This window comes from Rhineura floridana, chromosome 3, assembly GCF_030035675.1.
Source record: "Rhineura floridana isolate rRhiFlo1 chromosome 3, rRhiFlo1.hap2, whole genome shotgun sequence".
Classification (NCBI taxonomy): domain Eukaryota; kingdom Metazoa; phylum Chordata; class Lepidosauria; order Squamata; family Rhineuridae; genus Rhineura; species Rhineura floridana.
Genome location: NC_084482.1, coordinates 139,868,548 through 139,893,908, shown reverse-complemented (window position 1 = coordinate 139,893,908; position 25,361 = coordinate 139,868,548). Strand labels below are relative to the sequence as shown.

The following is a 25,361-nucleotide window of genomic DNA, read 5'->3' as shown; positions in this document are numbered from 1 at the left end:
ACATAAAATCATACCTATCACTACTTTTTCTTGCATATAAAAGTACTTTGTATATTTTCATCACACATGTCCATTAATGTTGTGTTGTTTAATCATGCCTAGTAGAAGCAATACATTGCAGAATGACATTCTGCAGATTGTAGAATATAAAATTTGGTTAACAATTAATGACAATATTTATTCATAGACTTCTTTAGATGGAAAGATCAGGATCCAAAGATCTAACTCCATAAGCACAAAGGACTTTTGGATGTTTGTTTCTTGAAAACAATCCTGCATTTTAAAATTGTTGTTTTATTTATTTATTTTTGCATTTATATTTCACCTTTCCTCCAAAGAACTCAAGCTGGCTATTCCCCTGTTTATATTATCCTCACAATAACCTTGTGAGGTAAGTTAGGCTGAGAGCTAGCGATGGCCCAAGGTCACCCAGTGAGTTTCATGGTCAAGTGAGGATTTGAACCTTGATCTCCCAAGTCCTAGTTCAACACTAACCGTTACACCACCCTTGCTCTTATATGTTGCTTTTTCACACTAGACCATACCAAGTTTGAAACTGAGGGTATTTCAAAAATAAAATGATATGGCATGGTGGTGGCCTGCTTTTCAAAGAATAGCAAAAAAAAAAGTCCAACTGGACATCCACAAATACTAATGGTTCATTTATATTAATCGATTAGGCCAATATTAACATGATGTAGAATTTACGCTTAAAATTGTCCTGTGCACAGTTTGGGAAAGAAACACATTTTCATGACAATAATTGTAATTCTGCACATAAATAAAATCTGAAGATTGCATTCAGTTCTTATTGTATTACTGTGTATTGCTGTACCTTAGCAGTGTTTACTTCTAGAGTTAACTGCAGCACATTTATCATAAGCAGCAGCAGAAACTGTTTATGCCAGGAAAAAGCTGCAAACCTTTGTTTTGATCTACAATAGTGATTAATGTAATTCGTAATTCTAAAATCATTGACATGAAAGCAATGCTTCTAGTTTTTGAATAAACTACATTATGTTGTTATCTTAAAAAAAAAAGATTGTCAGCCCTAGTAGCATTCCTTCCTAAAAATCTATTGTATCATAGATTTGGATATTGATTATTTTATCAGCAAAATGTAAACCAACTGTACAAGTTACTACATGCCAACACCAATCTTTAATTTCCTCATTAACCAACTTGCTTTCTTGACTCGCCAGTATTTTTGTAACTCGCTTTTTAATCAGGTTTGAAGATCTGCTGGATAAAGTGGCTAGAACATGGGAACAGGACATATAACATTAAGTTATGCATCTGGGACTGGTGAGGAGCAGCATGGCATACTCCCCACAGGAATGTTCAGGAATATTAAGTAGTACAGCTGGGCGATGTAGAATAATATAGCCACAAGCTATGGCTTGGCTTAGGTTATAGTGGTAAAAGTCATGAACAGTGCCATAGGTGAAACACAATTTTATTCTGGAAAGAAGGATGAGCCTGAGGTAGCATGGGAATATTTGGGTGGTATTTTATACAGTTTCTCCTATTTGTTCTCCTGCATGAGAAGGATTAAAGTGAGGAAGATGAACCTCCACTCCGTAACACAAAGGCTATTTCCCAGGGTATCTATCACTCTGCCATACAAAGGGCTAACTACTTTTCTAGAAAGCAATGTGGAGGATTCTGGAATATCACCCCATGACTTCACTGGAAAAAGTGGAGGGTTTTTTTCTCTTCCACAATAAATGCACAACACCGAAGCAAGGCATGCCTGCCTAAGTAACCCTCACAAAATATTTTACCATTGTTTGTAATAAATGTCCCCTAGATGGTTGATTACCCCTTCCTTATCTGCTTGGAAAAGATCAGCAGAATTACTTTAGAAATAATGGGGAAGGCAACAAACAGTCTGTGTCATAAGAACATAAGAAGAGCCTGGTGGATCAGGCCAGTGGCCCATCTAGTCCAGCATCCTGTTCTCACAGTGGCCAACCAGGTGCCTGGTGTCATGCTGTTTTCCAGAACCAATTGGTTTTGAGATTAACAGTCCAATACACTTCCACTCAGAAGCGAGCCTCACTGAGTTCAATGGGTATGTCTTCTATTATTGGATTTCAGCTGCAACCCTATGTACGCTTACTTGGGAATAAGCTCCATTGAACTCAGCAGGGCTAATTCAAGAATAAACATGCAGAGGATTACTCTGTAAAACACATGTTGTTGTTTTTAAATGGAACTTCTTCACACACAGGCATTTCAAACAGGGCTAGCAGCATTTTATGCCTTAGCATGAAATGGCTGGTTCAAAATTTGCTTCATCCATGAACTCACTAGGGTGCTGCTCTGGCATGCCTTTTCTCTCAGCCTCAATGCTCCCTCCCACCCTTCTGCAACATGGAGTTAACACCAGTGGCCTTCAATACGAGTCTTAGACAGTAAGGCTGCAATCCAATACATGTCTACTCAGAAGTAAGCTCCATTGGATTCAACGGGACTTACTCCTAGGTAAGTGTGTATTGCATTGCAGCCTAAATCATGAAAGGGCAGCAAATTTCTGTTTTTGAATTGAGTTTTTAGTACCAGAAAGGGCAAGAGTTGCTTGTGGAATTTTCTGCCTCAGGTACCAAAGTAGTGGCTGGCTTTGGATCCGATGCACCTTGAGTTGAGTGGAGGGGACCATTTGCAGCTCCACCTCAAGCAGCAAAATGTCTTGGGATGGCTCTGGCAGCTTTCCTTACAGGACTAATGTGAAGATTATGAAAAAACGTATCTGAAGTACATGAGAACCCTTGAAATGTGCTAAGAATTATTGTATCTTCTGCGCCCACAGAATACACCGTGAAAAGGTGTCTTGTTAAGCATGTGCCAGCTACTTAGGAGTGCAGCAAACGGGCGGGCAGTGAATACAATCATCAGCAGTACTTAGCTTATCAGTGTTTCTCCATGTGAGAATGTGGCAACTCTTAGTTATCACTCGTTTTCTCACTAACTTTTAGCTATGTGCACACTCGGCACAACCCAGTTACTGTTGAGAAACCCAAATATAAGTTTACCTAATTTGTGGTAAGAGCCTCGACGCGCTGATTGGGATCATACCACAAACAACGGTTCCTTGGTCAGCGGGGACGGATTACCAATATCACCAACTCCATACGCGTGTGGTTAAGGCTTCCCCCTAACACGCGATGCGCAAATCGTCCCGTCCCCTCCCCTCAACATAACGGAAGCGGCTTTCTTTCCTAAATACGAGGAGTCGGTCGTCGAACGACCGTGACACGCAAAACGTGCCATTTGGGGCTCAAGCCTCTCACAGACGCCAATGCCAGTTTTTCTTCGGGGCGGTGGAATGACTGTGAGCTGGGTATTATGCAGCCTGTGCGGGACTCGCTTCTAAGCATGAAGTGTGAAGGCAGGTCGGACTCTGAGCCTCTATCAAAGAAGGCGACGCTTCTCTTCTTGCCCGCCCATCCTGGCCAGTGCATGAGGAAGAACTTCAGCTCCCGTTGCGCATGCCCAGTCACCCGACCTGGCAGGGCTGGGGAGGATGCTGAGGCGGTCGCAGTCGCGGCCCAGACGGGAGCAAGGGGGGCCGAGGGTTCAGCGCTAGGCCGGCCTGGGCGCTGCCGAGCTTCCCGCCGCTGTGGAGGCGAGGAGGCCAAAGACAGCAGCCGTAGCAGCTGCTACAGCGCCGCCGCCATGCCCGGACCCCCAACCGCAGTAGCAGCGCCCTCCGGGCCGGACCCCGAGGAGCGCTACGACTTCCTCTTCAAACTGGTGCTGATCGGCGACGCCAGCGTGGGCAAGACGTGTCTAGTGCAGCGTTTCAAGACCGGGGCCTTCGCCGAGCGCCAGGGCAACACTATCGGCGTTGACTTCACCATGAAGAGCTTGGAAATCCAGGGCAAGCGGGTCAAGGTGGGGCCCGGAGCGTATGAGGGAAGGTGAAATCAAGGGGGGGGGACTGCTTCTCCTCCAGTGCAAGAAGAGAGGCTTCTTGGTTCCTACCTCCCCACCCCTACTAGCCAGGCAGGTAACAAGTGTGTGAAAAGAACAAGACGTGGCCGAAGAAGGAAAGAGGTTAGGTATCTGTGGGTCCACCTCCTCCTGACATCCACTGAGATGCAGTTTAAGGCATTGCCAACGCAGACTTTACTGAAGGGTTTGTGCTTACAAATAGGAACTCAATTGCTGGGACTCGTTACCCTAAATGCACCATAGTAACCTTTAAAAAAAAAACTTGAAGTTGTTCTCCTCTCTATCCTCCGGGCCAGAAAGGTGAGGGCATTGTAGTGGCTGGCACAGCTTGTATAGAAGTGCGTGAGAGAGTGTTACATGACTTTCTGGAATTGCCTGTGAATTATGGAAATGCCTCGAAGGTTGTTCACGGTGAACTCCTGGATCACCTCAGTTGGGGCATTTCAGGCTTACCTAAATGAAACTTCAAAGCTGTTCAAAAATATCATCTCTTTAACAATCACCATAACCTCAGTGGGATAATAAACTCCCCGGGATATCTTACATAGTGCCTTAGTGACCAGAGTGTATTCTGTTGTTGCCTGGTTAACTTGGTTTTAAACCATAAACCTCCACACAGTCCACGTCATGCATTTGATGAGTGCTGTTAAATACAAAAGTTTGTGCTGCAATAAACTTTTTCATCTCTATTCTTTTTTGCTGTTGCTACACACAGACTAGGGATCCATGACCTTGGGTGTGCTATGCTTGCATGCTAAAGCTGCATACACACATGGAATGGCAATTCAGTTTGAATGTGATTCTAGCCTTTTGGAACCCTAAGGATTTTGTTTTGTTTTTGTATTATGCCCAGCATCACTATTAAACCAGGCAAATACAGTACTCTTCTAAAAACTTGTATTCCATTAATCTCTTTTGTTGTTATGTGCCTTCAAGTCGATTTTGACTTATGGCGACCATATGAATCGGCATCCTCCAATAGCATAAACCACCCTGTTCGATCTTGTAAGTTCAGGTCTGTGGCTTCCTTTATGGAATCAATCCATCTCTTGTTTGGCCTTCCTCTTTTTCTACTTCCTTCTGTTTTTCCAAGCATTATTATCTTTTCTAATGAATCATGTCTTCTCATGATGTGTCCAAAGTATGATAACCTCAGTTTCATCATTTTAGCTTCTAGTGATAGTTCTGGTTTAATTTGTTCTAGCACCCAATTATTTGTTTTTTTTTCGCAGTCCATGGTATGCGCAAAGTGCTCCTCCAACACCACATTTCAAATGAGTTGATTTTTCTCTTACCACTTTTTTCACTGTCCAACTTTCACATCCATACATAGAGATCGGAAATACCATGGTCTGAATGATCCTGACTAGTGTTCAGTGATACATCTTTGCATTTGAGGACCTTTTCTAGTTCTCTCATAACTGCCCTCCCCAGTCCTAGCCTTCTTCTGGTTTCTTGACTATTGTCTCCATTTTGGTTAATGACTGTGCCAAGGTATCAATAATCCTTGACAAGTTCAATGTCCTTATTGTCAACTTTAAAGTTACATAAATCTATAGATACTTATATATAAAAATTATAGGTCAATCTGTAGACTACTCGTGCCCCTTGTATTGTTGGGCCTCACAGCAAATGCTAACACAGTGGTTCCCAACCTTCATGAGCATGGGATCCCCTTTATAAGCTGAAAAAAAATTGTGACCCCCTCCCCCCAGGGAGGCAGGCTGGCTGCCAGGAAGGAAGGGGGAAAGCAGCCTTTCTTTGCAGGCTGCTTCTTTTTGCTTCACAAAAAGCCCTCTCCTCTCATTCTAAGCAAGGGCGTTGCCAGTAGCGGCAGTGTAAGGAGACGGGAATCAGTGATAGTAATCCCCTCTTCTTCCTGGTAACTCCACCCTCAGCCTCTTTTGTCATCTGCCATGTATTTTATAGGCAGATGCCTGCCCTTAGTGCGCCTGAAAGACGCTCTGGCGCTTCCGCAAAAGGCCTCCCCTCTCGTTTGGAGCAAGGGGGAGGTGTCATCTACAGCAGCAGTGGAAAGCAGACAGTGTAGAGGGAGTGAAGACTTTTAAAAAAATAATAATAAATAATTCATTTCTTTACTGTTCACGGCCCCCTCTGGATTACTTCGTGGTCCCCCTGGGGGTCCCGGCCCTCAGGTTGGGAACCACTGTGCTAACATTTCCCTTTTGTAGACCAGGAAACCAAAATTCTCACACATGACACCAAAAACCATTTTTGCATCTCCTTGTCTGTAATGTGAAATGTACAGTGGTTAGAACACGCACATGATTTTAAAACAGTTGTCATGCTTTCTTTCCTGCATTAACATTTTCAATGCAAATCAATAATGGAAGAGAACCTAAAAGATGTTTGGTGTTACATGGAATGACCATAGCCTTTTCTTTAGAAAACTGTGTTGTGATACTAAACTGTTTTTGGAGAGGTGCTTCAGACACTGCTAAACAGGTGTAAGAATAGGCTTTAAACAGAGGTTAATAAACTTGTTGTGCTGCTGCTTTATCAGCTGACTGAGCTTTCCAAACTGGCTTAGAAAACTGTCCAAAGTACTGAGAAAGTAAACAGAATGATTTTCCAGATGCCATCTTAGTAGTGAAAAAACAACAGAGCAAAACTCTTTTCTGAAAAACAAACGCTGTACTCAGTACCTTACAGTACTGCTGCGCAGAAGGTGTCCATAGCAAGATTTGAGCTCAAGCATCTCACTCCCAAGCTGGGGCACCCTAACTCACTTTGTAGTGCATACTGCTAGGCCACGTATTCAAAGAAAAAAAATTATTTTAACTGCAGTAGCTACACCTCAAAATACACTCTTGCGGCACCATTAATACATTCTTGTTGGTTCCAATGTTGGTTCCAATGTTGATAATTCTGGACAAGCCAGAAATAATAATAATAATAATAATAAAATTTTATTTTTAGGCCGCCAATCTGGCCGAATGAACGGCCACTCTAGGCGGCGTACATAATTAAAAATACAACATATAATACAGTTTTAACATATAAAACAATTATAATCCACCAACCTGCATCTATACACTGTAAACTAAAATTATCTAGGAGACTTGTATGCCCGCTGAAACAACCAAGTTTTCAATCCTTGGCGGAAACCTACCAGGGAGAAAGAATGGACAAGGCTGAACTTGCTGTGTATGAGAGCAGCAGCTGTAACTTGGGATGGACTAGGAGGAAGCTTTTACTTGTGGGTGTAATATTGATATAATCTGATATGGATTTTGATTTTTACGTCTATTATCTGATTGTTTTGTTAGTTGGAAAAAATTGTCTTTAGGCATATTTGGCTAGGTGCCTTGGACCTTTTCTAATGAAGGAAGGAAAAAAGAAGCCTCAGCTGTTTACAGAAGTATGTATAATGTGCACTCCAGATTTTTATTTTATTTTATTTTGCATTTTCTTTCTCAGATGATGTCCCCACAGAATCTTCAAACTGCTATTGAAATTCCCCCGGGTTGAAAATCTGGTTTAGGGATTTGGGTTATAACCAGTCCAAAAGAAGCAGCTAGCAGTAGGAATTTAGGCCTTTCCCCCCACTAGGTTTCCATGCAAATGATTATTTTTATTGTTGTTGCAAATCTCAAATCATTTTTTCAACCTATTTTTTGAGTCTAGGGAAGTTTCAAAAAGAACTAATTGTGAGTCATATAGAAGAAGCTTCTGAGAAGGAAGCAACCCAGAATTGGGGTGCCTGTGCCCCTTGGATATCAGCACTTGGTATCAATTTTTTATCCTTGTTTTCAAAGCAAAATGACTTGGTAGCCTCTAGCCACAACCCCTATATATTTTAGCATTGTTTCACGAAGATGACACATCACCATTTGCTAATGCATAAGAGAGATAATTCCATTGTATAGACTTGTTCTGCTGGTTATGTGCTGCAATTTTCATCTAGCCAAAAGAAATGAGGGATTGTGCCTAGACCTCTAGGATAGTTAGACTGAACCAATTCAACTTTTATTTTTGTGCTGCTACATAAGCATCATAAGAATATAGTTCATTGAATCATACAGCTGGAACAGGCCTAAAAATCATCCTTGTTCACTTTTTACCCAAAGTCAGCGAAACCTTTCCCAGAGTGAGATTCCTTTTCTACAGCAGCATTCACTCACACCACATATTAATATGCTTAAACTGCACTCATTGACTGTGTTTACACATCATGTAAGCCATAAATCATGACTTACTGCACACAGGCTGGTTGTGGCTGCTTTAGTTCTAGTTAGCACCGGAGAGAAACAAACTATGATTCCTGGCTTAGCATTGTGTCCAAATCAGGGATGTTGGTTTGTTTTGCACCAAACAAACTGCAATGATAAGCCAAGGTTTACTCTTGGCTTACCAATCATAGTTTGTTGAGCACAATTATATCCTATTTCAGATGTAATACTAAGCTGGGGTCTTGGTTTACTCTGCGTGCTAATTGGTTTCACTATGGTTTACTGTGATATGCAAACTGAGGGTTGTATCCAACAAAGCCATCCCATTAGTGGATGGATTTCTGCCTTTGCAACGGGACTTTCTCTCCCAACCTCCCCTCCAAATCTGCACTGGAAAGTTGGGGGAACCGTCACAGCATATTGGGGGCACATAGGGGGAATGAGAGGAAGTTCCATGGTGCTAACAGGACGGCTTAGTTGGATCCAACCCGGGGCCATTAATGCTATAGTGCACGGTTGGGAACTGTGGCCCTTCTGCTGTTGTTGGAGTCCAACTCCCATCAGCTCCAGCCAGCATGGCCAGTGGTGAGAGATGATGGGAGTTGTAGTTCAGCAGCATCTTAAGGTCCACAGGTTCCCCATCCTTGCCATAGTGTGTCACAGAGAGAAAACGACATACACATTTTCCTGTGTGATGGATATACCTACTTTCGAATGTAGGCTGTATAAGCTCCTGTGGGTTTGGGGGATGGGGATGAAAAATGCTTGATAAACATGTAGTTACAGTTCTGCTTCACCTGTTCTGGAAGACCTGTGTGCCAAATTTGAGTAGGCTTCGGAGAGCAGGTCCTGTGTCCTATATTAAAAGGGCAGAAAGAAAAAAGATGTTTTTTGTTTCTTTCTTTGCTTATGTGTGTTGGAAGAGGATTCAATTAATGAACACTTCACAGGTGAATTTTTATTTTTTTCTAATGCACCTTTTATATTTAGTTTCTTTTTCCTTTTTTCTCAAGTAAAAAAGCTGTGTGGGAGTTTTCCCCTGACTGAAGCTTGGCCAAATGTAAATGCCAAACACACACATGAATTGCAAATATTTTCCGTCCTGGGACTCCACCTAGTACCAGGTGCCTCTGCAAAGTCCTCTTGGAGCAGGGCAGCACTAGCTGAAAAACGAAAGAAGACTTCTTACATGTGGCAGAATATAAAAATAAATTTCCAGTGATTGGCAGTTAGACATTACTGTAGAAGAACTAGGTACATGTATAGTTTGCTTTTATATTCCACTAGGAGATGGTACTCAGTTTTTTTTTGGCATTTCAAACTAATTGTGGATAGTCTAGCATTTGAGAAATTCAAGGGCAGTTTCAGACTTCTTTAGTGGTGTCAGTATTTTGGGCTTGGTTGAAATATTTCCTGTATGTGAAGCTTTAATCTACATGTTAGATAAAATAGGACCAATGTCTTATCTGTCTGACTGCTTACTGCCTCTCATAAAACTGTTACCAAATGGGCAATTGTTTTGTGAGTTCGAAATCCTTCCAGACTTTGCTCCTGGACAGGGCTCTTGGCCTTGAGTCCGTAAGATTGAATTTGTGTTCTGAGAGGAATACTGCGTGCTTTATCTACATTCTCCTTGATCACAAGGGTACTATAGTTCTATTTTGTTTAGTAAAAACTAAAGGAATTTATTTTTAGAGTTAAAAGAGGATAGTGTTTTTAAATGCAGAGGACAGCAGGATAGTTGATGTGGTGGTTAAAACAATGCTTTGTAGTCTGCCTGAACACACACAAACATTAGACAGTGCCTGTACTGCTCCCAAGTTCTTAACTAGGCTGGATTTTGCCTGCTATATGATGCTTATCCACATTGAACCCAGTAATGCAATAAGCCAGGGTAATTCTTAGTGTGTAGGACAAGTAAATTGTTTTAACTTACTATTTCACAATTTATTTTTTCTCCACTACTTATTTTATAATGTATTTATTTTAAAGCAGTTTTTCTCACTCTAACCAAAAAGACTCAAAAACTGACTTACAAAGATCAGTAGTACAACAGTCCCTGAAGAGGTGCATAAGGGAAAAGGGAGGGGGAGTGAGGAGGAAAAAAGCAACCGGAGTTCTTAAAGTTGGAGGGCAGAATCCAGTCGGTTCTCCTAGCACTGTTGCTTGAGTGGAGATGCCCACTCATGGAGGTGAGGAAGCTATTTTTGCCTATTCCCCACTGCAGTCCCTCCTAATCTGTTCTGGAGGGTCTCCAAAACAGATTGCAGGGGAGGGGGCTACAGGTGAGAAAGGGAATTGGGAGAATACTTTATAAAGCAAAGTTGGCCTGAGAAAGGAGTACTCTTTGAGAGTTTCATTTTCATATTTTGTGAAATACAAATTTAAAAAGTTCCAAAATTTCAGAGAACTATATAGATTTTTTTAGAAAACCAAACCCCTTTCTGAGAAGTGCTGTGCACTCTCTCTTTGAAACCTTCCTGCCTCCTGCTCCTCCCCATTGCTGTGTCACCAATCAGGTTCAGCATTGGTGATACAGCATGGGGAGGGCAGTTTAACTCCCCTCTCATGTTGTATTAATCAGGATAGGGACCATTCCTATTGTTCCTGCTCCCCCCCCCAATAATTGCTTTAGTGGAAAAGAGAAGCTAAACTTTCCCTCCTTCCGTGAGTCATTTGGGGCTTCCACCTTGTAAATTTCTTTTATTTATTTATTAGATTTATTAGTCGCCCATCTGGCTGGTTGTCCAGCTACTCTGGGCGACATACAGAATAAGAACATACAAATACATTAAAACATTAAAATCTCAAACAGTAGTAATAAAACCTAAATAGCTTTGTTGGGCTATCCAAGTAGTGTTTCTAGACTGTGTTTATATATGGAAGAAAAGAACTGACAAGGCATTTGTCTACCCTTTGTCTGGAGACTAGTCAGTTTTGGCTCCTGTGCTAGTTTCTTTTTTGGAAGCTTGAGTGCCCCACAGGAGGGCAGGGGGGGGTTATGTTGCTGGTTCATCAGTGCTATCTTATCCAGTGAGTATGGATGACACTTGCATCATCATATTCTAGACAGCATACCAAATTACAATAGCCCACTAGTAGTAGAAAGAACTGCATTTTTACAGCAATAGTACCGTGGTTTGAACTGGAAAACTGTAATATTGTAATCAGAAGTGCTTCCTTGAGGCAAGAAGTGAGAATGCGCCCTTCTTTTATGAAGAGAGAACTTCAAAAGGCTGTTACTGAGGCAGGAAGGTGAAGCAATGAGGGGATAAAATTTGTGGCTTGTTGTAGTTGGCTATTGGATTGCTTCATGTTGACACATAACTCTCTGTTTCAAAAGTATCTGAATTTTCAGAATCTGAAACTCCATGTGTATGAACACTGGCAGGATGTTGAATCCTAAAATAGATCTTTTAGTTATACCCATGCAAATGCCTAAAGCAATACCCTGAAGAGGTTTGTATGTTTGTTTATGGCTTGATCTTGGATTGCTATGTTCTTATGAACAGCAAATCATGCTGCAGTAGATCCATGAAAACAAACTCTACAACTCAATCAGCACAACCCCACAGGCTACATAGGTTGCCCATCAGAGTCAATCAAATATGGTTTGGGGCATTTGTAGTATTTGTCATTTGACCTAGAAGAGATGCTATATTAATTGGATAAAAACTGAATTCTTTTCAAATTAGTGTATCCTAATGTTAGTGTTGTATCTTGCTCGCCTTTCTTTGCTCAGCATTTGATGCAGCGATAAGAAATAGAATATTTTAAAAACCCAAAATGTTGGTTATGCAAATAATTTTCAAGGAGATGGATTTCTTAGTTCTTTTATTAAATGAACCCTCTAGGGCTAACTGAAATATGATCTGTTTTTGTTAAATCTATTTTTTTTGTAATGTCCTCAGTGCTATTTAACATCTATATGAAGCCATTGGGAGCAGACATTAGGAGATTTGGGGCAAGGTATAATCAGTATGCTGATAATACCCAGCTCTATTTCTCTGTAACATTTGAATCGGCAGAAGCTGTGCAAGCTCTGAACAGGTGTCTGGACTCAGTGGTGGGTTGGAAAAGGGTCAGTGTACTGGCTGAATCCTGGCAAGACAGAGGCACCATGGATGACCAACTTCAGAGTCCAAATAACTGGTCAGTTTGGATGGGGTTGTACTCCTCCTGGAGGAGCAGGGCAGTTTGTAGTCTGGGGTGCTCCTGGATCCATCTCTGTTACTAGTGGCCCAGGTGACCTCAGTGGCTAGGAGTGCCTTTTACCAGCTTCAGTTGGTAAGGCAGCTACAGCTGTTTCTGGACTGACATGACTTGACCACTGATGTCCATGTGCTGGTAAACTCCAGATTGCATTACTTCAATGCATTCTATGTGGGGATGCCCTAGCAGCTGCGGCAAGTGCAAAAGTGATGGCTTGACTGCTCACGGGGGCAGAATATTGCATCATATTATACCACTGCTGAAAGAATTGCACTAGCTGCCAAGTAGCTATCAAGCTAAGTTCAACATGCTGGTACCGGTGTACAAAAGCCCTATTCAGCTTGGAACCAGGATACCTAAAAAATCACCTCAACTGCGGTATACCCAAATGATCCCTGCATTCTGCAGGAGTGGCCATACTGTAGTGACCCTCCTATCAGGAGGTCCATTCCACACAATGTCAGACTTAGGTTTTTAATGTGGTGGCATTTACCCTTTGGAACTCCCTTCCATTATACATCAGATGGGCCCCTTCTCTATTTCCTTTCAGCACCTGTTGAAGATGCTCCTCTTTCAACAAGCCTTGTAAGTGGAGACTTCTATCACTGTTGATACCCATATTGGATTTGAATTAATTATTTATATATTATGTGTTGGTTTTTGTTGTGTTTTTAAATGGGGGGAGTGCGCTTTTTTTTTGGTGACAGTATTTGCTAGTAGAGAATACTGTCGCCTCTTTTTTTTTGCTGCCCATGGCTACCATTTTGTGCTGGCCCTCATTACACCTATATCAAGTTATGAGTACTGGCGCTGGGTGTGTGTGTAGCAACTATTTTATATATGCAGTTCTGTGTATGTTTTTACTGTATTGTAAATTGCTTTGGGATGCCTCATGAGAAGTGATTAATAAACTAAATAAGTGTGAACATTCTCTGTAGAGGACAGTTAAATAATCAACCATTTGATTATTTAACTTAGGATTGAATATTTTAGAGTAAACTACCATTTATTTCTCAATGACAGACTTTACAGCTATACTGGTAGGACAGGAACCTCTTCAAAATGCTGTTTTCAATGGCAGCCAAAGAAATGAAAACCACCGTAATTTAAGAATGCAAACTCTAGATATATACTAACAGCTCCAGTGCTCACACGGGGGGGGGGTCATGATGCATGCTGGAACTCTACATAGCCATTCTCCATGTGCCATTCTCTTGGGCAACAGAAAATACTTAACTCACACATGTCTGAAAACAGGTTCTTAAATTTCACTCCATTGGGCTTGCTCCAGCAAGCCAGTGGTGGTAATCAGACAGAGACCAGAGGCAGACCAAAAATAAAATAAATTGGACAGGTTTATTTAAATGAAGGACATGTATGATTGAACTATAAAAAAAAACTCAGCAGCAACTGAAATATAAGAATAAAAAGAATGTATGGATATAATATAACAATTTATAAATGGAAAACAATATTAGATTGGCCAATAAAAACAAACCAAATAGCTATCAAATTGTGTCTCCTGAAACTTCTACCAGTCCAAATAAAACACATCTTTGTTTTAACTAAAGCTTACTAGACTCCCAGCCTTATAGTAATTTAACCTAAAGATTAAAGGGGGGAGGGAGAATATAGTTACCAATCCCAAAAGGGACTCATAAAACTGGCTTATGTGGACTTAGGGGGGAAGTTGACAAAGATGAATCCAGGAAAATGCAGTGGTACCTTGAAATGAGATTACCGAATTCTCCTCACATGTTTAAAATATTATTTATTACTACTGAAAAAAATTGTATACTTGTGTACTCTGTTAGATGCCTGAATTCAAAGTGAATCTTTTATTTTGCTGGTTGAGGAAAGGCATATCACTTGAGAAGTACATCTTGTGACTGAAGAGTTGGTAACCTAACATCTTCTTTTGTTTTTGCTTAGTTGCAGATCTGGGACACAGCAGGCCAGGAGAGGTTTCGGACCATTACCCAGAGTTACTACCGTAGCGCCAATGGGGCTATTCTAGCATATGACATCAGCCAGAGAGGCTCTTTCCAGTCTATTCCTCGCTGGATCGAGGATGTGAGGAAGTATGCAGGCTCCAACATAGTACAACTGTTGATTGGTGAGTGTGGAAAATTACTTACATTTTCAAATGTTAAGAAATATAAAGTGATATGCCTCTGCTTAATAGGACAATAATAGCCAGCACGGAGACATTGTCTTTATTTCATTTAATTGCTAAAATGCTGAAACTGACGTTATCATACTTTGGACACATCATGAGAAGACATGATTCAATAATGCTGGCAAAAACAGAAGGGAGTAGAAAAAGAGGAAGGCCAAACAAGAGATGGATTGATTCCATTAAGGAAGCCACAGACCTGAACTTACAAGATCTGAACAGGGAGGTTCATGACAGAGTAGGTCACTGATTCATAGGGTCGCCATAAGTCGTAGTCGACTTGGAGGCACATAACAACAACAACATGTTTTTTTAACCCTTTTTATTTAAGATGTTTTTAAAGCTTTTTTAAAGAATGTTTTTAAAGTTGTTTTGTTGAAATGTATTTTAAGGTCTGTTTTTATGATGTTTTAAAGTGTTTTTACTGCTTTTGTTTGATGCCTTGGGCTCCTGCTGGAAGGAAGGAAGGGACATAAATTAAATAATAAATATAAATAAATAAATAAATAAATTTTCAGGATATCCTCAAGATGAAGAGGTGTTTCACGCTTATGTCATAATGGATTCAGTTGCTCACTAGGGTCGTTGGTAGAAATTGGGAAGCTTTGGCTTCTAGTCCTTACTGCAGTTCACATTGCGTCATTATGCATTTTTGTTTACTTTCAAAATAAATGTTTTAGGATTCTATAGCCTTTATGCTTTTCCAAAATTCTGTATTCAAGAACACATTTTCAGATACTTGGGAATTGTTTAAGTAAAGCCATATTGTGCCATCATGATCTGGCTCTTGCAGTTTATGACATACTGTAAAGCTCCAATAAATGTTAAGCTGAATAACATGGATAACTTCTGATATTAGATGTAATTTAAATAATATGGTGTAGGCCTAGTTAAAACTATAGTCCGATGTCCAATATGTCAAATAAAATATGTATTTTGTTAGGGATATATTTCTCTCTTCTATATAGTTTATTGATACATTGTTTGCCTGGAACAGAAGCATTCAGTTTCATGTTAGTTCCAGAGATAAAACCTGCATTCGAACCACAGTTTAGTGTTACAACCAAATCCTAAACTGTGATGACTCTTAACTATAGTTTGTTTGAAACAAGCCAGTTTAATGTTTTGTAGTTGACTTGTTTTATGCAAACTATGGTTATAGGTTCTCCACGGTTAGTTGGGCATGGATAACACAATAAGCTGTGGTCTTTAAAAAATGGAAATGAAAGCTTCTGATTTTATCCTTGTGGCTGCACCAGAGGAGGGGACTGGGGAGTGTATGAGCCTGGGTGGAAGTAGGCTCATTCTCATTATAACAAACCATGGTTTATTGTGATGTCTCAATGCAACCAATGTGATAAAGATACAAAATAAGCAATATGAATCAGTCAGTATAGTAATATATATACAGAACTGGGATGCACAGCACTTTTAATTAGATAGAGTCACTGTGTTGAAGGTGTATGCATTGTCGGCATCAGGATAGGATGAAATTATGAATCCAGAGTACAAATGTTATACATTTCCAATGGCTCAGATTTCTTCATCCTTCCTCCACAGACTTTCTATCAGCTTCCACTTTCATCTGCTCTTTCTCATCTCCAAGATGAGTGGCATCTCATCTCAAACCTGGTTGCTTCCTTCACCTCTGGGGTACTGCTGCTCTCCAAGCACAGATCCATTGTATCTTTTCCTTCCTATACTCCCCTGACTGTACACTTTCTCTGACCTCGAGAGTTGCATTAAAAAATTAATATGTAAACAATTCCACTTTCTCCTGCCAGGAAACAAGTCTGACCTAAGTGACCTTCGGGAGGTTCAGCTAGAGGAAGCTCAGAGTCTGGCTGAACATTATGATATCACCTGTGCCATAGAGACTTCTGCGAAGGACTCAAGCAATGTGGAGGAGGCTTTTGTAAAGATGGCAACAGAGCTGATGATGAGGCATGGAGGTCCCATGTTCAGTGAGCAAAACACAGACAGCATCAAACTTGACAGCAAGGATGTAGAAGGATGGGGGTGTGGCTGCTGATACAGCTTATGAAATATCACTTAACTGTTACTGGAATAAAGGTGTTCCCCCCCTTCTCTTACATATACAGACATGCACATACCCTCCATGCTGCATATCCTTTTCCTGTAAGCCCAATATTTTTGTAGGTTAGAGATTAACATTCCCAGGATAATTTTAAATATGAAGATACTTAAGTAGATCTGCAAGTTAGCCTTCCAGGGCAGTAACTATGTAACAGTGTCTGCCAGATTCTTTTCAGAGAACTTGTGCAATTCAAAAGTTGAGTTGCATAGAAGGAAGCTCCTGGGACCTCTTTGTATGAAATTGTCTGAACAAGAAATGATTGTGTTACCAGTTATAAGTCCCTCTACATGGGATCTTGTCAGTGAAGATAACACTTTTGCTTTTTGGACAGTGAGTCCAAACACTGCCTTTTTTAAAACTCTCAACATTCCACCAAGAATCAGAAACTGCACAGGATCACACAGTTTCTCTGCATGGATGCTTCAAGTATGAAATACTTGAATTTTTTCCATATAGAACAAATCTGAAATTTGTTCAAAATGAGGAACCTCCACAGAACTTTTTCTAGACATTAAGTGTAGCATATGAAGAGGGTTGGTTAATACTGCTGGGTGCAAAGCTGGCTGGACAAATTTCCATTTCATGTTTTTCAGACAAATAGAGAAAACAGCATGAGCACAATTTAACACCTATGTAGCACATGGGTCGCTAATTCTTTTCTTTAATTCCACCCTTGGTAACTTGATCCTAAAAAATTTCATTGGATGGAAGTCCTACTGATTTGAATGGAACATTCTTGGAAGTAAATGCCTTTGAAAATTCATCAGGCTCACTTCCAAGTAAATAGGCTTAGGATTGTAGTGTCAGTGTTAAGGTTTGTTAATAATTTATTTTGCACATTTTAATAATCTCCTTGATGTTAATATTGTGGGCTTCTAATACTCAGTGTTATTAATTTCATTTAAAATTCATATTCAGCATTGTTGGAAAGAAGGAGATGTTTTCAATTTTTTTTTTACCGTAAGCTTCTTTAATTGCTGTAATGCATCTAACCAGTTTCATTGAAAGTGAGTTCCAGTCACGGTGATCATTAATGTTGTTGCTGGGGTATTTTTTTATTTTTATTTTTTGCATAGGATGTTATCCTGGCTAGAGCTTCTTCCTATTTAACTTTGGATATTAAATTAGGTGAAATTGAAAATCAACAGTTACCTGTTGGGTCTTTAGGTATTTTATATTTTCACAAAATCAGCTCCTTGTGAAGTTTCTCTGGGCCAATTTTGTTAAGCAATTGCTTTTTGATAAATGTTCGTAAACTGCACAGTCAAGTACAGGTGATCACTGCTAATTTTCCTTGAATGACTACCCATATTATGGAGCCCCTAGAAATCATGTAGCAATTGCTGTCATATCAGAAATTAGCTCAGGAGTTCCCAGTGTCATGCACAATTTTGTGACTTGTAAGATAATCCTTTCATAGAATTGAATACACTATCCTGCAGATCTCTCCCACCCACTCCATTAGTTTATGCCACAGCACATTCTTTTAAATTGTAGCTTCTCATTTCTGCAAGAAAAATATTCACAACTTTTTAAAAGGTCTGCAACTTATTAATCTAACTATGTGACTATTTCTGCTCAGCATATTTAACTTAAGTTTGTGTGAGGTTAAATTTATGCCTACAGCTTAGCTGTATAGATGTTAGCCACATTTTTCTTTTTCTTTTTTTTAGCACCTTAAAACTAAGAAACTAGGAAGAATGAATAAGGGATTGAATCTAAAGAAAAATGCACCAAAGGGGGCTAGCGGAAGCTGACTTTCCCACCTGACTTTCAGCGATATCCCCTTTCCTCTCAGCTACCTCCCCACCCCATGACACATCCCATTCCATTCAACAGGGTCCCCCAACCTTCATGAGAGACTTTTGGATGTGATTGGGGGGCTGTCGGGAAGGATGGAGCAGAAAGTTTTGGTATACTTTTCTCTGGATTCAACCCAAAGTGTCTGCAGGTTTTTAGCCAGTTTTTCAGTGTTTAATTTATGGTACCTGTTAAAAGGGCCTCATTTCAAAACAAAGGGCTAAGTCTCTGAAAAACATGTCTCTGCAACTAGGTAGTCTGAAAGTCCTGATCACCTTAGAAAAATGCATTTTAGAAACTCAGATTATTATTGGGAAAACATCTGTTTATTCTTATTTCAGTTGACATGAAAGAGAAGATCAGGACAAGGCTGATGTCAGATCTGTTTTGAAAATTGGTATGATTAATCAGAGAATCCATCTTTCTATATAAAAAAGGAACCTTTTATCTGCTTCAGTTTTTGTCATATAAAGCATCTGACTGTATAATTTGTTTACTTTGATAATTTATGTCCCACTTTTTCCTATCGAAGATGGACCCAGCATAGGTCCTATTGTGTTTTTGCTTCTTCTAGGAGAATAGTGGCTTTACTTTCAAGTCTGTTAGATATGAAAACTAGCAAGGCCTAAGGATAGTTTTCACAACTACATTTTACAAAGAACTGTAGTGTGGGGTGTGATGGAGAAGTTTTCTAAATAGTACTTTGTACCAGAAGATGTCAGGTCTACTGCATCCAGACTTTGAAAAGCACTGATTGCCCCACAGTAACTAATCACTGTATTTAGGTGTTAAAGAAAACTCGAGTTGTTACCTTAAAGAAATGTTGGTATCAAAAATCTTTCTACACTGTGAGTACAATTTCCCAAAGTTCTGGTATTGCATAATTCAAATTACTAGAAGCTGAATAGCAACAGTGCCTGGGTAAATGGATCCATCCACTTTAGGCCAAGCCCCAAGTTGATGTATCTGTGTAGAAACTTTTCTATCAAAGCCAGGTCTCTCTCAGCTGTAAGGGTCTTCTCCAGCTAACTCGTTGAAGAACTGATGCCATTACATATTTAGAATCACTTTGGGCTGATTCTGACATGATGGTGTTCCCACAGTGATTTTATTTATTTATTTATTTAGAAAATGATCCTGTAGATCCACACTGGGGACTTTGCAAATAGATGGTGAGATCTATAAGATTTCCGGGTTTTATGTGACCAGGATCCTGTTGGACTACGCTCACAAGACTGTAGTCACACGTGCAGTTCAGGACATTCTAGGGCCACCAGATGTTTCAGAATTAACCTGTTTACTCAGATCTATGCACATTTTATAGCAAGTATATTGGTACTACACAGATCTCAGCTGTTAATTTTCTCCAGCATTTTACATTCCAATGTAGCCTGAGGGTGAATGATTATTATTGGGATTATTATTGTTATTATTAGCTGCCTCTTGTAGCCCTTGCTGAATAGGACTGATTTTGCTACAAGTTTAGTACTTTCACCAGGCCGTTTATGTAGATACAATTGTACTGTAGCTTACCAAACATTATAAAGAGATTGGCTTTTGTTACAAGCATTCCATTGCTAACACAGGTAAATTTGACATCAAACTTTAGAGAATGATAAAAACCTATCTCATATCTACGGAGTCTTCTGACACCCTTTGGAGTGGGTGCCTAATAAAAGGGCATGAACTGTTAACAGAATAGTGCAAGCAAATAGCAACTGCCAAAGTCACCTGTGTCATTCTCTCTCTATGCTTGCAAGTATGTAATTATGAGGTTGCTGTTAAATGTTCCCAGCAGAAGGTATGGCTAAGCAACCACTCAGTGGTAAAGCTGATTCCTCTCTTGCTAGAGTGCTTAAACCTCATGTCCTGCCAGGTGGTGGTGGAGGAAGGGGGCAGAATATGCGGCAGAGTAGCGTTCTGGGTTTGTACTTCTTTACTCAGCGCATAGTTAAACTATGGAATTTGCTCCCACAAGATGCAGTAATGGCCACCAGCTTGGATGGCTTTAAAAGAAGATTAGACAAATTCATGGAGGACAGGGCTATCAATGGCTACTAGCCATGATGGCTGTGCTCTGCCACCCTAGTCAGAGGCAGCATGCTTCTGAAAACCAGTTGCCGGAAGCCTCAGGAGGGGAGAGTGTTCTTGCACTCGGGTCCTGCTTGCGGGCTTCCCCCAGGCACCTGGTTGGCCACTGTGAGAACAGGATGCTGGACTAGATGGGCCACTGGCCTGATCCAGCAGGCTCTTCTTATGTTCTTATGTTCTTATCCCTTGGCCCCAGGGGCTTGGGCTGAACCTGATCTTTTAAAAGGGGAACTTGGCAAGAACACACTGACAGGGTTCTCTTATAATTGGAAAGAAATTAAGCACTTCGTTTTTCCTCAGTCTTTTTAGCACAACTGCAAGTTGTTTCCCATAAGTGTATTGTATAAGAAATATTTTCATCAGACAGAAAATACATATCTCAAATGAAGCTTCCCAGTATAGTCACTCGTCTTAGAGGCTGGGAAGCTGGGAAACCTTTGCTATAAATAAATTCATATTTCTGACCAGGATTTATTTTCTTTCCCTCCGGCTGAGGGCTAAGTCACACAATCCTTAAGTGTTGAAGTGATGATGGTTTACTTTTGCAGTGGTGGTAGTCATCTGACTGCTTTGCCCCTTGGCTAGATCATGTGAGCTGGCCCTCAGCCATAGTACAGATGATCTGTGGCGTTTGTCTAGTTTAGTCTAACATTGCAAGTTTTTCTTTCACAGTATTGTAAAACTTCATTAAATTAACAAAGTTGTCTTGAATCTATCAGCATTGCAGTATTAAGATAACACATATTTGCATGCCAAAGACACACAATAATGGAAGAGATGGATGGACTTGCCTGAATCAGTTTAGCAGAAAATGTGGATGCACAGGCAGATTTCAGATATATCAACAGAGGCTTATAAAACACACACCAGATTCTGATGATGATACTAGATTATCATTTGTACTAAAACAGTTCCCAGTCTTATGATGGGTACTTCAGATGAGCCACATTTCTTACGTAGAAAACATTCTGTTGCATATTTTCTACACAATAAATATTGTTCGTGTAGGAGAACCTACATATGCACCATGCATAATTGGTGGCACCAGACATGTATCTCACCATTTATAATGGGATTCTTGTAGCAGAGGTTTTTTTAAAAATACATACTATTTATAATGAGTTCTATGTGTGTCCAAATTAACTTTGGAAATCTTGTAGTAGAAGTGAGCACACTAAATGTGTGATTAAGTAGCATGTGACCAGAGTTTATGGCCTAAATATTTGAAAATTGTTTCCTAGTAATTGAACGCTATCTAGACCCTTTAAAGGGTTGCTTCAAGTTTTGGAAAGTATTCTATTTGTGACAGGTAGTTATCAGCCTTAAGGTTCTGTTATTTGTAGTCACTGGTTTTCATTTGTTTCATTACTGGCTTGCAAGATGAAGTCTATCTTTTGCTGTACAAAAAGGAAGATGCAGCTAATAATTACTATTGATTTTCCCACTTTTATATGGACAGTAATTGTCCACATAAATGTTTCCCAAATAGCATGGTTTTGTTTAGATAGCTGCCTTAAGAACCTGTTGGTAAGGCTCATCTTAATGCATAGTCTATGCAAATATTTGTTAATCGAAGATATGTATTTAGTACAGTGCCTTTCTTTTGTGTTTTTACAAAACATCTGAAATGTTTGAAGTACATAGCTATGTGCACCTCGTTATGTTTGACATTGGCCTAATACTAGGTTGGATTGCTATTCTTTAGACTGAAGCCACTTCTAACTCAAACATCTCCAAGTGATTCACCTGTAAAAACATAAACATAAATACATCATAGCATTAACAGAATGTATGTGAAAGCAAAACCCACCATAGTAGGAAACGTAACACACTTAACAATCAACCATCCAGCCTGAGCGATTTTGTATATATTACCTAAAAGTGCAAGGAGAGATGTCACTTTTTGCACTTCTTCTGTAATATCGAAGGAGGACTTCACACGTTTTCCATGGAAAGGTGGTGGATGAACTAGGAGAGCTATCCCTACTTTCTCTTCCACTTCCTTTTTATCAAGAGCAATGTCGTTTTAGAGAAAGAAATAAAGTCTTTGCTTCAGAACAAAATGGTGAATCCTGCTAGATCCAGCAACAGCAGAAGAAAATGCCTCCTGCCCCCCATGTCTTTTCTTTCCCTGCTCCACCCTGATTTTTTTCCTGACCCTTTTATAGTGATAGTTCTGCTTTTTTGCTTTTATTCCTAACTTTCAAAATAAGCAGGGAGATGGCAGCATCACAATTAAAACGTGATGACTGCAGTGTTTGAATTGCTCAAACGGGCACAAACATCTGGAGAATTGTCTGGAAAATCTGGAATGTGAGGAAAAAGAAAAACATGGCAAGTACAGTATCATGGTTGTGGTTTAGTGGATGAAACCCATTCCCTAAATCCCAAACTTATGTGGCAACAAATGCCATTGGAAGGCAACCTGAATATATTTAGAATCAGGGTGTAAACTCTTTCTCTAGTTGCACTGCAATCCCTTCTAACTTGTACAGCTAGGAAAGAAATGTACAGGGTATAGTGAGACAATCTCGCATGATGTGCTATTATGGTTGTATAAGATTCCTACATAAATTCTTAGCTGCTTTGGCTGTATTTTGAGAAAATAAAAGGTGCATGAGTGATTCAAGTGCATACTCTTAATATATTGATATTGGTCACAGTCTTCATATTGTGATGCTCATAATTTTGCAACATATGGAGGCTTTGGTTATTTGCATTGTGTTAAGCAAAACTCTAGGGGAAATTGTTATTTTATCCCTCTAAGAAAAAAAATTGAGAGATTCTCAAGCTTTTGAGGACTGGCTATTTCCCTAACTTACCAAAATTTTAATTTCCTTGAGCTCAATTAATAAGCACTGTGCTGTCATACGAGGACAGCTCCTCCTCCAAAACTTCACAAGAAAGATCTGCATGCAGGACCAGGATTCCATATACAGTTTCTTTTGCTGAACTGGGACCCACACAGGCAGATCAATTCTAAATATGCATCTGCATTGTGATGTACATTCTCCAGTCCCCATCCATATTGCAATGCAGATTAAATGTACATCTGCATCTGCTGTCTCAAGTACAAGCATATGTCTATCTCTATATTAGAGATACAAGGTAACAGTATTAATTTTTTATGCAAACGGAGTTATGTCTCTGAAAATAAATAAGAACTTTAAAACTTGAGCATGCAAAATGGTATACTTAAAATTAGGAAAGCTTCACTTTAAAATATAGGACAAAAATCTAGATGTCTTATACATACCCAAAAAAGATGCCCTTACGAGTAGAGGCTGTGTTTTTAAAAAGGAAAGGCAGGAGTGAAACAGGCATGGGCTTCTTGTTTGCTTGCTTGTGTCTGTCTTGCCAAAAAAAAAAAAAGGTATAGGAAGTATAATAGAAAAATATAGTAGCCCTCATTTGGAGCATTGCCTAAGGCTACAATCCTACACACATGTACTTGGGAGTAAATTCCATTGAAATCAATGGAACCTACTAAAATAAACTTGATTAGGATTGTATTTATAGCCTTGTTCAAGTAAGTAGGATAAATTGACAACTAACGTTTTAAGTCCTGAAATCACTGGGATTTAGGTATAACTGCCTCTATATTGGAATTGCATATCTTTTTGAGGACCACTACTTTGAATCAGTATTGGTTCAATTTACATACACTGACTAAAATAACTTCTAATTTTGTGTCTCTGTGTGTGTGTGTGGGGGGGGGGGAAATGTAACCTTTTCCTTTCTTGTCATCTCTCTCAAAATCATGCCCCTTTCCCCAGCTGCTTTCTCATCCAGGGAGGGGGGCAGGGAAGGGAGATCCGGAGATGTGTGGATGTCTGTTTGTCTACTAAGTGCAGTGACATTCCCCATGAGTTAGGTGTTTGCATTATTACCCTATTGCTTTTACTGACTACATCTGGCCCTCCATAAGAAGAATCTGTAGAAAGATAGCACAAGGCTATAGAATCAGATATTCTGGGTTGGGATGGGGAGGTGTAAGTCTATGATCGTGGTGTTGGCACAGGCTGGAATCTGATAGAGATAATGCCTGCACTACTTGAAAGGGGGAAGTGATTTGGGGGGAAATCTTTGGTGATAAATGTTAACACAGTCTCTGGAGGTTCCTCGTGCTCAGTGGGTTCAGTAGCATTTCCTGTTCTGTAATAGCACCTCGGATGTTGGCATCAGGTGTTTTGTTTGTTTGTTTGTTTGTTTTAAATCTCGTGTTCCTGGGACATGCAGCTTCCACTAGCCATAAAAAAGGCCCAGCTAACATGCATAGTGGGGAGAAAGTTCTGATTCATATTGAATTCATTCACTTCGTTCCAAAAAGAACTGAAAGGTTTGAAGAACTCTGGTGTAAACTGAAGTGTTCTGCATTTTTTAAGAACAATTTTATTGCTTGAAATAATCAGGGTTTCTGGGAACAGTTATAGAACCCATCTTTCTGATCACCGGCAACTGTCTTGCTTGTCCTAGTACAGTGTTTACCGGAGGAAATGGAATGCAAGATAACAAGGGAGCAACACTTGCATACAATAGTCAATTTTGACATTTTACTGTCACCTATTTATGAATTTATAAGAAAAATATTATTTTTAAAAACTATGAATCCTACTTTTTTTGTAAATTTTAGCAAAGTGTAGCAAATGCATTGTATTGTGTATAATTAAAATGAGCATTTGGCTAATTGTGTATGTTTTATTAACTATACTACATATCACCACATTGTCACTGTTCACCAGGTTTTAAATTGTTTTTAATATGTATTTTTTACTGTTGTGACCCACCCTGGGACTTACTGGTGAAGGGCAGGTCAATATTGAATTGAATTAAT

General features: G+C 39.8%; 1 protein-coding gene and 1 long non-coding RNA gene across 3 annotated transcripts in view; one reads left to right on the top strand and one right to left on the bottom strand.

Annotated features, from left to right (window-relative positions):
- Positions 1 to 3,674, bottom strand: part of LOC133380588 (uncharacterized) — a 19,092-nt gene extending 15,418 nt beyond the window's left edge. Inside the window, exon 1 of the long non-coding RNA XR_009761474.1 lies at positions 3,036 to 3,674. This is a non-coding gene — a long non-coding RNA (uncharacterized LOC133380588). The remainder of the gene's footprint in view (positions 1 to 3,035) is intronic.
- Positions 3,155 to 25,361, top strand: RAB43 (RAB43, member RAS oncogene family). 2 transcript variants are annotated; one of them, XM_061618124.1, is made up of 3 exons: positions 3,155 to 3,897; positions 14,301 to 14,478; positions 16,323 to 25,361. In XM_061618124.1, exons 1-3 carry the CDS (start codon positions 3,349 to 3,351, stop codon positions 16,568 to 16,570), a joined length of 975 nt encoding a protein of 324 aa, XP_061474108.1. In that variant the 5' UTR covers positions 3,155 to 3,348; the 3' UTR covers positions 16,571 to 25,361. The 2 variants fall into 2 exon arrangements, with proteins under 2 accessions (XP_061474108.1, XP_061474107.1); XM_061618123.1 differs by having other exon boundaries at positions 3,158 to 3,897; positions 14,295 to 14,478.